Source organism: Triticum aestivum, chromosome 7A (assembly GCF_018294505.1).
Source record: "Triticum aestivum cultivar Chinese Spring chromosome 7A, IWGSC CS RefSeq v2.1, whole genome shotgun sequence".
NCBI classification, from domain to species: Eukaryota; Viridiplantae; Streptophyta; class Magnoliopsida; order Poales; family Poaceae; genus Triticum; species Triticum aestivum.
In genome coordinates, this window is record NC_057812.1 from 708,243,864 (window position 1) to 708,259,939 (window position 16,076).

General features: G+C 50.5%; 1 protein-coding gene and 1 long non-coding RNA gene across 3 annotated transcripts; both read right to left on the minus strand.

The window, feature by feature from the left end:
* Positions 1 to 401: 401 nt before the first annotated feature.
* LOC123149555 (uncharacterized) lies at positions 402 to 5,293 on the minus strand. Of its 2 annotated transcripts, none has more exons than XR_006474749.1 (3): positions 4,518 to 5,293; positions 1,687 to 4,392; positions 402 to 1,465 (listed from the first exon to the last, which is right to left on the minus strand). It is a non-coding gene; the product is annotated as an uncharacterized lncRNA (long non-coding RNA). The 2 variants fall into 2 exon arrangements; XR_006474750.1 differs by lacking the exon at positions 4,518 to 5,293 and having other exon boundaries at positions 1,687 to 3,217; positions 3,445 to 4,510.
* Positions 5,294 to 11,545: 6,252 nt separating this feature from the next.
* On the minus strand, positions 11,546 to 15,943 carry LOC123149554 (NF-X1-type zinc finger protein NFXL1; the record flags this gene model as incomplete). The annotated part of the gene is given in 2 exon segments (XM_044569235.1): positions 11,546 to 11,932; positions 12,950 to 15,943. A coding segment is annotated over 1 exon segment (2,984 nt), but the record flags the coding sequence as incomplete, so codon positions are not given.
* Positions 15,944 to 16,076: the final 133 nt, after the last annotated feature.

A 16,076-nucleotide genomic window follows, 5' to 3' on the forward strand; every position in this document is an offset into this window, starting at 1 on the left:
GCAATCTGCCAGTATAGCTGAATAGGGAGCTAGGATATCTGAATCATCATTACATGCGTTGATTACCTCTAAGCAGTCCGATTCCACGGCCACTCGCGAGCATCCAATCTGGTGAACAAGCTGTAGTCCACCACATATAGCCATCACTTCTGCTGCCGCTGCATTTACAGTATGGTCAATAGTTTCAACAACTCCTGCCATAGCCTCACCCCTATTGTTCCTTAAGATCGCTGCAACAGCCCTGAACCATCCTCAAAAAGAGTAATGCTACACATACAAAGGTTTACATGGATTTTACAAATAGATGAGTTGTGATTGGAGGTTAAGGAGGAGAAAGGGTCCACCCCATGAAAATCAGGGGAAGGGGGATGGTTAGTTACAAAGAAAGAAGCCTAGTCAGCGTGTAACTCTTTGTATGTTTAGCATTATTGCTCAAAAAAAATGGCATCAGTATTCAAATACTACTATAATGAAGTCTGTTCAATTTTGTTCAAAACAAATCATGCCCAAATACGAGAGGAGAATCTGACCATTGGATTTCATAATGAACACGGATCAATCGTCGAGCTGAGGGTTCAGATGGATAAATATTCTGTTCATATGATACTATGATGCAGTAGTTAAGAAACAGAGACATGTTTACGCAAATTTTAAGATTTCAAATACTCCCTCCGTCCCATAATATAAGAGTGTTTTTTACACAAATTTTAAGATTCCAAATACTCCCTCCGTCCCATAATATAAGAGCGTTTTTTACACAAATTTTAAGATTCCAAATACTCCCTCCGTCCGATAATATAAGAATGTTTAGTGTCAGCTTATATCTACAGGCAGTAACGTTAAACATACGAGGAGCATATATACTAAATTTCGTATCTTCCTCCTGGTTTAGTGTTTGGTGGGCTTTGATTCATTCCTCGACTATTTACCTGTAACCCGTTCTGATGCCCTGCGCAGCATAGCAGTAGCTTCGTCCAAACCATGATCATCATTTCCAGTGGAACCAGCTTTATTTTGTTCCATGGTATCAAAACCGTCCTTGATGCTATGTTTAATGCTTGGTTTCTTGCCACCAGCAATTTTCCATGTTTCCTGGAGGGGGCACTTATGGCACCCCTGTTTTGCTGTTCCTTGGCAGTCCTGAATGTTGCCACTCTCTTTCTTGGCTTCAAATCATCATATGTTCTGTATCTGCCCATGCTTGACCTAGGTGAGATACTACTGCTTTGCCAGATTGGAACCCGATCAGCTTCTGCAGTTGTGGCACACAAGGAGGCGAACCAGAGCTTTAGGGCCTGTTCGGCAACCCTCCACCTCTCAACTCCATTAACTCCACAGTGGAGCTGAGCCGAGCAAACTCCATGGAGATCGAATCAAGAAGCTGGCTGTTCTCTTTAGATAAATTCGGGATGGTACAAGGTGTAGAAGTGAAGTGGTATTGCTCAAATGCTCACCCTGCCACCAGCTATAATGAATTCAATTTTCTTTCCCGCAATAAGCAGAAATTTGATATATCTAATCTAAGAAAGATGAAAGCCTGGCAAATGGTTACAAGAGAGAACATGACAACTGGTATTCCAGATGGTCCATTACACTTCATCATATCCCGTGACCAATTTTTTTCAAAGATTGGGACAATTTATTCAGGAATAAGACAACCACAATGGAACTTGAAGATGAACTCACCATCAGATTTACCAGGCTCGCTGCCCCATCAGTGGTGAAACAATCATTCCACACGAAAGCAGGTCACAATCAGCATCGACTTGGAAGCATATTTCACAACCTAATAGTGTCTTGGCTATTCTGCAAGGCTACATACAACAGTTACTCAAAACAATGTCAAATTAGAATAACCTCCTGGATGCTTTGGTTCAGTGGCTCAGCTCTCTCCCTTGTTAAGGTTGAGGCAATCAGTAATGGATGGGTTCTCGAGTGCAAAGAATACCATGAAGTCTGTTACAGCCAAGCAACAGTGCAGCAAAACAAGTGCAGAAGCTGCAGTAGTTTTATCGAAGGAACAGAGCAGCTTTATCTCCATGGTGTGATAGCCTCAGTTGTTCGGGATAAGATCAGATCGATTCAGGTGCATGGAATTGCTACTAATACTTTGTTGAATAACTAGTTGGAGGCTAGTAATGAATAATATAATAAACTAGATGATTTCCCGCACGTTGCGGCGGGACTTTCTACATTTTATATGCAGCTTTAAAGAAAAGCACACATAGTATGAATGAAAAAATATGAAAAAAAATACATCAATTAAAGATCCAATTTGGATATAATGTTTACATTTGAAAGTTTGAATAAATGCTTTGTTTACAAACAACAAAGATTTAGCATTAACATGCAAGCATTCCTTTGGGTTGGCTTGAAAGAAATTGAAATAAACAAACTTTGGGGGAAATAACTGGAAACACATCAAGAATCAAGTCTTCATCATTTGGTTACCACTCCATCAAGATCGCTGATGGGTGAGCGGAGGTTGCAATATCTTTTGATCAAACTGACACACCATATTGAGGTCACATGTGATTGGACAACAAAAAAATTTTAAGCATGAATTATATATCAAAAAATTATGTCTCACAGGTCAAGGAAAACATTCTGCAGTGTACGATAATTGCTTGACAATCTGATATAATCCTTTTATATGTTTAATATTATCCATATTTATTATAATGATTAATTTATTTGTATAACAAAGATTTCCTACTGTTCCATTCAAACTAAATCATGAAACTGCAACCTTCCTTGTACCAAACCATCTTCTTCTGGTATAAGACATGAGATAGATCTCACAATTTGGCAACAACCCTGTAAACGAACTTATAAACATGGATCCTCGGGAAGTTGCCATGGCAATATATGAATGTTCATTCATCTTTGAGCATAACTACCAAAGGCATGTACAAAAATAATAAACAAATAATGTGGAAACCAATAAAAATGGATCCTTCGGAAGTTCGTATGCCAAATAATATGAACGTTCATTCATCTAGAACATTACATACAGAATGTATGGTAAAAATAATAAACAAAAGTAGCAAGATAGTAGAGGAGGATTAGGATGGAACCATGGAGCAATTAGCGGATTAGGATGGAATCAGGTGTCATGGGATACACGAGTATTTCACCTTGTCCAACACGTTGGTGGTGTCATGGGGGCGCGAGCAGGCAAGATACAGTCAACCGCGATGGTCTTGAAATTCGTCACCTGCACGTGGATTTACCCGCACCAGTTGTATTATCATAGATCGATCTACACACCACTTCAGATTCTCATGAACACACTGTATATGTTAACTACATCACACGCGCACGATCACCAAATTAAAATGAAATAGCAAGATGGGGAGGAAGAAGACAATGAACTGATTCATATATATAGTTGATTGATCCAGCAAGATAGAATGGAATCGTCTCAATGCCCCTACAACTTACCTGTCAATGCCAATGAGCCGATCAACCCAGGTGAGCTAGGAAGAAAACATATTTCTGCAGCGGCGAGGAGAGCATTAGACGTCCTCGACCACGCGGCATGGAGGAGCGCCTCAGCAGTGCCCGGCCTCGACCTCGTGCTTGTGGAAGATGCGGTCGCAGCCGCACGCGGCATGGATCGGAGAGGAGGGGGGCCAACGCCATGAACTCGCGGCAGCTGTATACAGCATACATATTGATGCCAAACGCCATGGTAGTGCACCACCTTGCCGTCATGTTGAGGAATAATAATATTCTAGCTGTGGTGGAGGCCATAGGAACAGAGCAGATCGGTTGCTTAAAAGGAATAACAGCTCTATCTGCAGTACAATCGTTTCCTTAAAAGGAGGAACAGCTATCTGTTACTCTTCCATCTGTTTCAGTGGAAGATGAAGACGAAGTAGATCGGTTGCCGGAGATTAATATAGCCACGTAATTAGTTGATGGATCGTGCAGGAAGCGGAGATTGAGAAGATGTTGGGGAAAGCCAAGGGAGGACGACTCTTGGGTTACAGAGGCCTTTCGGTTTACAGACAATCGAATCATTTTTATTTTTATTTTGTAAAATAATGTGACTTGGTGAGATGCATGATCAAAATAATTAAGAGAAACTGATGATGTGGCAAGGGTGCTGAGGTGGATAGACTGCATGTCAAGAAAAATAGAATAGTGGGGATGAACTATTTAAGTATTATAGATTATAGATTCATGGTTACTTCCCCTCTTGTACAATCAGGCCTCTAGCAATCAAGGCAGGTGTCCAACCCTCCGTCCCAGGACCCTTACATTTCCAGGCCCATATTAAAATCAAAGTTCAAGTGCTGCATTTGATGCAGGCCTCACAAATTTTTGTGCGGATACCTGGTAAAGCACCTCATCTGCAATCCAATTACCAACGCCTGATATGGAACTCTGCTCATTGAAAAAAGCAATATGTTAAAGTGTGGTACCATAAGAAAATACAGGAAGTTAATTCTGTATATCACAGGAAAAATAATTGTACAGGCAAAATCATCAATCGATTTGATGGGGGTCACCTGATCGAGTAAAAGAGCTTTTATTCCAACCTTCTTCCTGTTCAATCAGTCCACAAAATTGTCAACAGACATCAGCTCAATGAGAGCATCTGAACCTAGCTCAGAAATTGGAGGTACAGTTTCAGGCTGCCAACAATACTTGAGTGAGAAACGTGTGCACAGTTTAAAGGACAAGTATCTCCAGAAAATTTACAGTCTCAAGCTGCCAACAATACTTGAGTGAGCAACATCTACTTCGTCAAAAATAAATAAATAGATCAACCGATAGTATAAGATATGCACTGAAGATGTAGACAAGAAATGTTGTGTGTGCTACATAAGGCCCTGCTTGGATTCGGTGTAAGTTTGTACACCTGGATTTAATTTACAGGTGTAAATTACCCGCCACAGTGTGATTTCCGTCCGAATAGAAAGAACGGCTGGAGGTCTGTATCGATTACGGAGGTATTTGGGAAGCAACCGACAATCCAAGCGGGGCCTAAGCAGTGATATTGCAGGAAAATCAGAGACAGGCACGCTGACTTGGCTGATCATCTTGAATGGAGTTGAAGCAAAGAGAGTTAGCAAGTAATAACTGAAACAGTAGATAATGAACATAAATGTTTGGCCCTCTTTGCTAGACAAGAGTTTATTGAGGAAACATATGTTAGACCTTTCAACCTGAGCATTGATAGTTGTGGATGACACTAGGAGAGTTGGGACAATTTTCGTTGGTTTATTTCTCACACAATGCCATGCCAACCTGAGGGGTTGGGGATACATATTTATAGGCTGCTAGCCAGCCAGGGCATATGCTAAGATGCCAGTCTAAGATGCTAGTCTAAGATGCTAACTGACAGTCCTTGATGGTCAAGAACAGAACTCTATCCTAACAGCCAGTCCTTGATGGTCCAGGACTTTATCCTCCTAACTGCCACAAGGACCATGTGCTGCAGCCCCACAAGGACCCTAGTACACAGACTTATCCATCATTCTCCCCCTAAGTCTTGTACGTCGTCTTGTGGGAGAGTTGAATCATCCCAATCCTGGAGCAAAGTTCGAGGAACTTGACCCTCCCAAGGGGCTTGGTGAGCAGGTCTGCGAGCTGATCCTTGGTGTTGATGTAGCTCGCCTCGATGCTCCCTTCTTCCACACAGCTGCGGATGAAGTGATACCTCAGTCGGATGTGCTTGCTCCGTTCGTGGAACACGGGGTTCTTTGCCAGGGCCAGGGCGGACTTGCTGTCCACCAGGAGCTGCACCGTTCTGGTGTCTTGAACGAGAAGATCACCAAGCAGTCGAGCAAGCCAGAGCGCCTGAGTACAGGCGGTGGAGGCCGCTATGTACTCAGCCTCACAGCTGGACAGGGCCACCACCTGCTGCTTGACTGATTGCCAGCTCACGAGACACTTGCCGAGGAAGAGGAGGATCCCGCTCGTGCTCTTGCTGGTGTCGATGTCGCCGGCGTGGTTGCTGTCGCTGTACCCGACGAAGTGTGCCGCCCCAGGGCACCTAGGGTAATGGAGGCCGTGGTCGAGGGTCCCTGCTATGTAGCGGACGATCCTCTTTACTGCCTGCTGGTGTTCCGACGTTGGTCGCTCCATGAACCGACTGACATAGCCGACGGAGAATGCCAAGTCCGGCCGTGTGTGAGTGAGGTAGCGAAGGCTCCCCACAAGGCGTCGGTACTGCGTAGTATCCACTTCCTCCGTCGTGCTGTCGCGACTTAGTTTCAGCCTCTCCTCCATCGGAGTGAGAGCTGGATGGCAGTCGGTGAGCCCAGCTAGCTCAACGATGCGCTTGGCGTAGGCGGACTGTCGAAGCGCGATCCCGGAGTGGTCCTGGTGCACCTCAATCCCTAGATAGAAGGAGAGGAGCCCCAGGTCACTCATCTGGAACGTGGCCTTCATGTCTTCCTTGAACGCCGCCACCTCTGCATCTTTGGTGCCGGTGATCACCAGGTCGTCAACGTAGACGCCCACCAGCAGGGCATTTCCTCCACTCCCCCGTCGGTAGACGGCAGCCTCATGCGGGCTCTGCTCGAAACCCATCTTCTTCAGCGTGGAGTCCAGCTTGGCGTTCCACGCCCTGGGTGCCTGCCGCAGGCCATAGAGAGCCTTGCGCAGGCGGAGCACCTTGCCCTCCTGGCCGGGAATCGTAAACCCCGGTGGCTGATGCACGTAGACTTCCTCCTTCAAGTCGCCATTGAGGAATGCCGACTTAACGTCCATGTGGTGGACACGCCAGCCCTCCTGGGCAGCCAGCGCAAGGAGAAGTCGCACGGACTCCATCCGTGCCACAGGAGCGAAAGCGTCGTCGAAGTCGACTCCTTCCTGCTGCAAGAAGCCTTGGGCCACCAAACGAGCCTTGTGCTTGATGATGGCGCCGGCTCCATCCCTCTTCAGCTTGAACACCCACTTAAGGGTGATTGCGCGGTGACCTCGAGGGAGATCAGCAAGCTCCCAGGTGCGGTTTTGCTCGACCGCATCCATCTCCAACTTCATCGCGGCGCGCCATGCCGCGTCTCTCTCGGCCTCTGCAAAGGACCGTGGTTCGCCGTCTTCACACACGAGCTGTAGCTGCGCCTCCAGGTCACGTGGCACCAGTCCTGGCACCGGCTGGTCGCCGAGCACATTATCCATCGTACGGTACCGCAGCGGTTCGCCTCCATACCATGCGTCGACCCGCTCCTCGTCGTGAGTGAGCGGGGAAGCGAACTTCATCGGGTTGTGCTCTGCGTGAGCTGGTGCTGATGAAGACGAGCCCGGAGTGGCGACCGCCGGGGCTGGAGTATGCGGCGTCGCCGGTTGTGGTGTCGTCGGTGTAGCAGGCGCCGGAGTCGATGTAGTTTTGGGGGCCGGGGTAGACGTGCCCGGTGAAGAGGAGCTGCTTGCTCCCCCAGCTTCCTTGAAGTGAGCGTACTCGACAATGAAGTCGTCATACGTCGGCGTCGAGCCGTCGTCCACCGCCTTGTCCCATTGCCACCCTCGCCCTTCGTTGAACACGACGTCTCGCGCTGTGCGCACACGTTGTGTCTTTGGGTCGAGGATGCAGTAGGCCTTTGAGCCCTCCGCGTAGCCGATGAAGACTCCCGGAGTGCTCCTGTCGTCGAGCTTGCCGATGTGGCCGAGCTCCTTGGCGAACGCAAGGCAGCCAAAGACCCGCAAATGAGAGACCGCCGGCTTCCGCCCATGCCAGGCCTCGTACGGAGTTCTGCCGTCGAGTGCCTTAGTAGGAGAGCGGTTGAGGATGTAGACGGCCGTTAGCACCGCCTCTCCCCAGAAGACAGCCGGCATCCCTCTCTGCTTGAGGAGAGCCCGAGCCATCCCCACAACCGTCTGGTTGCGCCGCTCGACGACGCCGTTTTGCTGCGGGCTGTACGGCGCGGAGTAGTGGCGCTGGATGCCCTCATCGGCGCAGTACGACGCGAATTCAGCCGCCGTGAACTCGCCGCCGTTGTCAGTGCGCAACACGCGCAATTTGCGGCCGCTCTCCGCCTCCACACCAACCTGCGCGCGCCTGATGGCGTCCGCCGCTTCTCCCTTACTGCCGAGGATCATCACCCACATGTAGCGGGAGAGATCGTCGACGAGCAGCAGGAAGTAGCGTCGACCTCCTGGTGTGGCTGGCGTCACCGGACCGCACAGGTCTCCGTGCACGAGCTCCAGCTTCTCCTTAGCCCGAAAACTCGCCTGTTGGGGAAAGGGGAGTCGTCTCTGCTTTGTCAGTACGCAGATGTCGCAGAACTGCTCCACATGGTCGAGGCATGGCAGGCCTCGCACCATCTCCTTGGCACTTAGACGCTTCAGGGCCTCAAAGTGAAGGTGCCCAAAGCGCTCATGCCACTGCCACGCCTCGTCGTCTCGACGGACAGCGAGACAGACCGGTTGTGCCACCTGCACATCAAGGACGTAGAGTCGATTTTCACCTCTGGGCACCTTGGCGAGAAGGCGACGCTGGCGATCCCAGATGCGTAGGACCCCATGCTCAATCAGCACGCGTGAGCCGTTCTCATCCAGCTGTCCCAAGCTGATGATGGAATTCCTTAGCGCGGGGATGTAGTAGACACCGGTGAGCAGCCGGTGCTCTCCCATCTTGGTGGTGAAGATGACGGAGCCGACGCCCTTTATCTCCACAGCGGAAGCATCCCCGAACTTGACGGAGCCTCGCGCATCGGAGTCGAGCTCGGCGAAGAATTCCCTTCGACCGGTCATGTGGTGGGTGGCGCCGGTGTCGAGGCACCACCCCGTAGCCTTGTCCTTCCCGGAGCCATCGCCGAGAAGAGCGTGTGCTTTTGGCTCATCGAGGTGGATGAAAGCCTTTGCGACTGGAGTCGCCGAGGGTAGCTCAATGCTTGCATGCGCCATGAACAGAGCCGTCTCCTCCTCCTTCGCCTGTGCGACGTGAGCCTAGCCTTGTCGTGGTTGCCGACACTCATTGGCCCAATGGCCAAACCGGTCACAGTTGTGGCAACTGTTGTCTTGTGCCGGCCTGGGCTTGCCAGCGGCGCCGTCCTTGGCGCCTCCGCGGGCGTCACCTTCGGCACGTCCTTGTCCCCTGCCCGGGGGGCCTCTTCGCGCCTTACGCTGCTTGCCACGCTTGCGGCCGCCCGTCGAGGAGGAAGGCTCCCCCTTCTTCTTGTCACCAAGGCTGGGATCCCACTGCTCCCGAGTTAGGAGCAGCTTCCCGCCGGTGGTGACGGGCCCCGAGGGGGGCTGTGGCTCGTCGGTGTCGACGACCTTGAGTCGACCTATCGCCTCCTCGATCGTCATCGTGGAGAGGTCCAGCAACGACTCGATCGAGCGAGCCATCTGCTTGTACTTCTCGGGAATGCACCGAAAAAGCTTCTCGACAGCTCTCTCCTCGGTGTAGGTGGCATCGCCAAACTTCACCATCTTCTGCAGCAGAGTGTTGAGACGGAGAGCAAAGTCATCAACGTCCTCACCTGGCTTGAAGCCCAGGTTCTCCCACTCCTTACGAAGTGCCTGCAGGGTGGACTTGCGAGCACGGTCGCTGCCGATGCGTGCTGCGGCGATGGCGTCCCAAGCCTCCTTGGCAGTCCGCTTGTTGGAAAGCGAGAACTGCATCTCGGGCGGGACTGCGGCGATGAGGGCGTCCAGTGCCCGTCGATCCTCTAGGTGGTCGACGTTGCTGTCCTGGACTGCCTCCCACATGCGCCGCACCTGGAGCCTGACCTTCATGATCCCGGCCCACTCGACGTAGTTGGTTTTAGTGAGGGTAGGCCACCCAACACTGGCACCAACATCTCTGACCACAGTCCGGACCTCGTAGAGGCCGCGATCCTGGTCGTTGCAGCCGCCGTCGCGGTGGGCGCCTCCACCTGGAGCGCGGGCGTGCTCGGCTGCCCACTGCGCCGTCCGCTCCTGCGCCACTTTGGCGCGATCTGCGTCGGCGCCGTCGTCCGCAGGCGCGGAGCTGCTGGAGCTGCCGGGGCTGCCGCGGAGTGCCTTGGCATCCGCCGTAGCCTCACGGGCTGCTTCTGCTGCTTCTACCTCCGCCCTGGCTGCTTCTACCTCCGCTCTGGCTGCTGCCAGCTCCGCTGCAGCCAGCCTCGACACCCTTGCCGCCGCAGCAGCCGCTGCTACAGCCGCTCGCTCACGCTCCTCTGCCACGGCGCGCTCGGCCTCTTGCCGGCGCCGCATGCTCGAGGTAGCCGTGTGCTGAGAGCGACCTGCAGACATGGCTCGCTGCAGGGGGGCTGTTGCGTGAAGAGGAGGCTGAGGAAGACGAGCTGCTGCTCGACAGTCCGGAGGGAGGAAGGTAACCAGAGGCAGACGGAGCAGCTGCTGCTACCGACTTGGGCTGCTCACAGGAAATGCTCAGGGTGCAGGTTAACGAGGCTCTGATACCACTTGTTAGACCTTTCAACCTGAGCATTGATAGTTGTGGATGACACTAGGAGAGTTGGGACAATTTTCGTTGGTTTATTTCTCACACAATGCCATGCCAACCTGAGGGGTTGGGGATACATATTTATAGGCTGCTAGCCAGCCAGGGCATATGCTAAGATGCCAGTCTAAGATGCTAACTGACAGTCCTTGATGGTCAAGAACAGAACTCTATCCTAACAGCCAGTCCTTGATGGTCCAGGACTTTATCCTCCTAACTGCCACAAGGACCATGTGCTGCAGCCCCACAAGGACCCTAGTACACAGACTTATCCATCAACATAAATATAAAAAGGTCCAGAGAACACAAAATGGCATCTTGTCTAACAGAACAAGTTCAGTAAGAGAGTTGGTTAGGTTAATGCCATTTATAGTGGCATTTCTCAAACAAACAGTCACAATATGGTTCAATCTGAGGCTCTGAGGGCATGCTTTTGTCAACCAAAGAGGGTTAGGTTAGTCTTGGACTTGTAACATTGACTTCCAGTAAATCATGGGTTTCATACAAGTCCAATCACTAAATATTTTGATAATGTCAAGCCTTCTTCCATCCTCTAGTTCCTTACACCGAAGCTAAGCTCTTTCAACACAAGTGGCCTACATTTTAAAGAGTGGAAAATGTTTCTTCTTTAGCCTTCCAGAGTTATCAGTTGCTTGCTTATCTTTCTTCATATACTCTTACAAAGATCTGAATTGGTGGCGGTCTGTTCACCTTCACCAAGATTACCTCTAAGTTACTAAAAAATTATCACAATTGGCATCCATTATGCTGGGGACATATGGTTGAGTCCAGATGAAATGAGAAGAGAGCGCTAACTTAAATTTAGCTAACTCAAAGGAGCTCAGAGATGATTGTGTCTAACCCATTATCAGAAAGATAGTAATTTCCCTTCAGAGATAATATTTTCAATAATGCCGTGCAATTAGGCACCTCTGAATCATTCAGTACAGAGTGCATGTGTTACTTTGTTCAGGAACTTGCAAGGAAGCTCTTATGACACTTTGTAAAGTGGCACAAGATGCACCTTCTGTTCATCGTATAGGATGCAGTAGTTAGAGAAGAGAATAAACGGAAGATAACTCTCAGTTTAAGAAAATGAGCTATCACAGAGCTCATTTGGTTCATCTAAAGGGAGCTATAAGCATAAAGAGCTGTACATGTACTGCTCATTTTACTTCCAATGAAAACATGCAGTGTGCCATCAAAATGAAACAGCAGAATAGCAACTGAAACCGTAGGCTACACAGAATCACTAGTTTAGAGTAACTGACTGGCATACGTTGAGTGCATTAACTTAAGTAGTTGAATGGCATAGAAACAATTCAAGATTTAAATCCGCAAGCACCATATATATCTAGCAACAATCCACTGGCAAAACAACACGCAGATGATCAGTTGAAATAACCAAGCAAAGTCTTGAGACCAGGTCATGGACTTGGTCAGCATGGGATAAGGATGACCTTGTCGATGCAAAAGAAAGGGTGAGAATCGTGTCGAAGGGCAATTTTGGCTGCCATGCATTAACCCCTGCAGCAGAGGCAAATTGAAAAGCTCTGTTAAGCATCACAATGAGCAAATGTCAAGTGGTCACTGGCAAATAAAACGAATGTGCTGAGAGCAGAAAAAATGGCAGTACATGCTGAACAGAATCTAACTCGAACTAAATAACTTGTGCCAAACCTGAAATTCCATGAAATTCAGATGAGATAACTAATTTCAGGTAATCTAGAAACTGTCTTTTTTGCTAATGAATACAGATGCAAACCAGAATGTTTTCATTGGCAAATAAAATGAAATACATGCTTCACCAAGATTACATAAGTTAATTATTAAGAAGATATCACAGTTGACATCCATTATGTGGAGGACATACGGTTGATTCAATTGGTGTATATTTTGCCTTTTTAGTTTGCAGTAAGTTAGGGGCTACGATAGCACAAGCATTTAAACAACTGATGTAATATAACAAAAAACAACTTGCTTTTTCACATTTCTCAGTGTCATTTCAGCCAAATGCTAACAAAGAAATGGAAGCAGATGCTTCCTATGTACTTCCTCTGTAACTAAATATAAGAGGTAGTAGTATATTGCACAAACTGTTAATAAGGCAGACATTGCTTGGCTACTCACTACAACTAGTTTCACATAACCAATCTGATAACAGGGAGATGGCAAGCAGTTTAAAGAACATTGTAATAAGAGTGCTAACTAGTTTGAAGAACATTGTAAGTAAGAAACGAACTAGTCTGAAGAACTTCATAAATGAACATACATTTAAATCAATTTGGGAAAGCAGTGCCAAAACGGCAAACACTCACAACTGGATGGCACAAGCTGTGATTCTGTGAACACTGTGATGCTAAAGAACACAGGAAATATGAGAAGGGTTCATTGTTTATTGCAAGGCAAAAATACTTCCAACTGAGCAGTCAACTGGCAACAGCCAGGAACTACTTGAAGGTGACACAGTAACAGCTTCGATATACATTGTATTAGAGATAAAAATGACATCTGAATAAAAACGAGTCATCTTGACCAAACTACCTCGGTCTCATCATTCACACGATTCTTCCCAGTCTTCAACTTCGACGTCAGGCTGCAGCTTGCTCACCGATTGCCCAGCACTTGGTGCTGCGCTGGATCCAGCACCAATGCGGGGAGCAGAACTGCTGGATCCTGTTTCAGTGCGAAGAGGAGGCTTACGTTTGTTGGTTGGCCCAGAGCTGGTTGCAGCATCAGACTCCAGAGCATTCCAGCGGTTTGAAGAACCCATGACCTGAGCAGGAGTATCACCACGTTTCCACACTGACCCTGAAGCATGACTGAGCACTGTCCAGTCTCCAGATGGGTCGGGCTCAGATTGAGAGGCCTTCCATGGATTGGCACTGCTCTTTGCAGCCAACCCTCCATCTCTCTGTGCTCCAATCCACACATTGCTTGGCACAGAAGCCTGAGTGATGCTGCTTGGGCAAAACATTGCAGCACCCTGGTAAGCAGACCCATAATCCAGCCGCCTCAGCGCTGTCGCTGCTCTAGCTGGATCGCTGAAGACTGCAGCGGCATTCTTGTCATTCAGCCAAACCAATTCACACTCCCCACCAAACCTTAAAACTAGAGAGCTAACATCGGCATCCCTTGGCAGGTCCAGCATTGCAACGACGAGCCTCGGATCCATGTCTACCATGGGATCAAAGTAAGGATGGGACGCCGAGACAGGGACACCAGGCTTAGAGCCCAGAACACGAGCAGGAACCTTGGACTTGGGTGTGACATGGACGGTAATAAAACGCTTGGGTTCCCACCCAACTGCCTGGACAGAAAGCTTCCACCTATCTGCAATGAGCCTGATAGCATCTCTCTTGTCCTTCATCATGTGACAGAAGACATGGAACTTAATGTTGCTTGAAGAATTCCCCTTTGTCTTCCCAAGAACAAGGAACTTGCACCTCTCCTCTATGGCCAGCACCCACTTTGGCTCACGCCGGAAAAGATCAGAAAGCAAATCCGACGCATTCGAGTTCTCACCAAAATGCAGTGCATCCAGATTGGGCGGGGTAATGTCAAAAGCTTCAGCAAGGACCCTTTTCCTCTCCATTTTTGCACACTCCTCATCACAACAAAGTTTCCTCTGCCCAAGAGGAACCCTCTTGCCATTTGATTCCACTGGTTGGAGAGGCATTGGCAGCTGCTGCATGACGGAGATATCGAACGCACTATCACCATTGTAGGCTCCACCAGCACTGCAGGGCACAGCTGTAGTGATACGGCCACAAGAACAGGTAATAGTCACACGGTGTTCACATCTCACATCTGGGCAAGGTGACGATGGGTGGCATGGTGCATTGCAAGTGTGCTTGCATTCCCTCCTTGGGACACCACATAACTGTCCACATGAAACTCTGCCCCCAGAGCTTGAACTAGCTTCTCCATTTGCAGGTGGCGGATCACATGGGGCAGGATGGCAAGTCCTGGCACAAGCATGCAGTCCACATTGACGGTTCTTTCCACAGGGCTGGTTGCATCTGATATCCTTTGAACCACAAGGGATGTTCCTCAACATCACATGCCCCCCAACACATTCTCTTGTGACTGGCACAACGCAAGGTGGGCAGTCCCCGAAATGGCATTGATGCGAAGCTGGATGCCCGCAAGGCTGAGGGACCATGCACTGGTGTGGGCATGATGGAGTTGGTGTGCCGCAAGGCTGTGGTGGTGGAATGGATGTCCTGCCACAGGCACAAGTGAGATCATGGAATATGGTCTCACGGCAAGGGTCACAGTGACCGCTGTGGCAGAGATGCTGGCAACCATGCTGTCCACAACGGAGCTTCTTGCCACATGGTATCTGGCAGAAATGGGGATCCATGCTGTCACCTTGATGCTGAGCAAATGGCTTCGACAGAGGGCAACAGCACTCACTGCACCTGTGCCTCCCGCAGTTCTTCTTGCGGCCACAAGGCTTGTTGCAACGGAACTCTTCCATCGAGACCTTGTAGCACTCCACCATCTGGCCTGATGAGCCACAGCGACACCTCTGCTCGACACGCACCAAGCATGGTGGACACTCTCCTTCGTGGCACGTGACCTTGCACCTGTGCACTCCACACGGCAATCTCTTGTCGCATACCTTGTCACAGGTGGGGATTGGGTCCAAGCAGCTAGCCCTCTTCTCCTGCAGCCTTGTCTTGCCACAATGACATGTGGTGACCTTCCCTGGCAGAAGCTCACACTCACCGCATGGCCCTGGGTGGCAAACATCCTGGCAGGCATGATTGCGACATGCCAGATTGTGGCCACAAACCTCACTGCAAGAGAACACCCCATCCTTGTTCGAGAGCTTCCCTTTCAGCACCATCTCGCCGCACAGCAATGTCTCTGTTTTCTTGCCACAGAAGCACTGTGCAGGGAAGTTAACCTCGCAGTCACCGCAGGGGCCGGTGTGGCAGACCTTCTCGCAACGGTGCCTCCGGCAGGGCAGCAGCTTCTCGCACCGCTGCCCACACGTGACAGGCGTGCTCCGGTCCGCGCAGCGACGCGTGATAGACTGCTTGCCGCAAGGACAGGGGCGCTCCGGAGCAAACGCCTTGCAGGGCGGGCACGGCCCAGGGTGGCACTGCAGGACGCAGACGTGCGGGCACCTGGTGGCAACATCGTCGTCATCGTCGCCCTTGGCGGCAGGATCCGCCTTGCCGAGGGGCTTGGAGCAGGGCTCACCGCAGGAGTGCGGGGTGAGGAATAGGTCGTTGGGCGGGTCGCGGCGGCGGCGGCAGAAGCAGGTGTAGGCGATGTCGCGGGCGCGGACGTCCTGCACGGACTGGCAGCCGGGGCAGCGCCAGGCGTCGGAGGCCGGGGCGGAGGCGTCGGAGACGGAGGCCGGGGAGCGCGCCCACTTGCGGATGCAGGGGAGGTGGAAGATGGAGAAGCAGCTGCCGCAGGACCAGACGGGGGCGGAGCGGCGCACCATGTCGTAGCAGATCATGCACTCCACCGCCCCCCGCGCCAGCTTGTCCTGGATCTCCTGCACCAGCTGCGGCACCGTCCCGCCCCCCGTCGCCGCGGGCGCGGGAGCGGAAACCCTCTCTTGCCGCCGCAGCGCGGACGCGTTAACGGGCCCGGACGAGGGAGCCCTCTCTTGCCGCCGCGGGGCGGGGGCGTTAGCGGGCCCGGACGG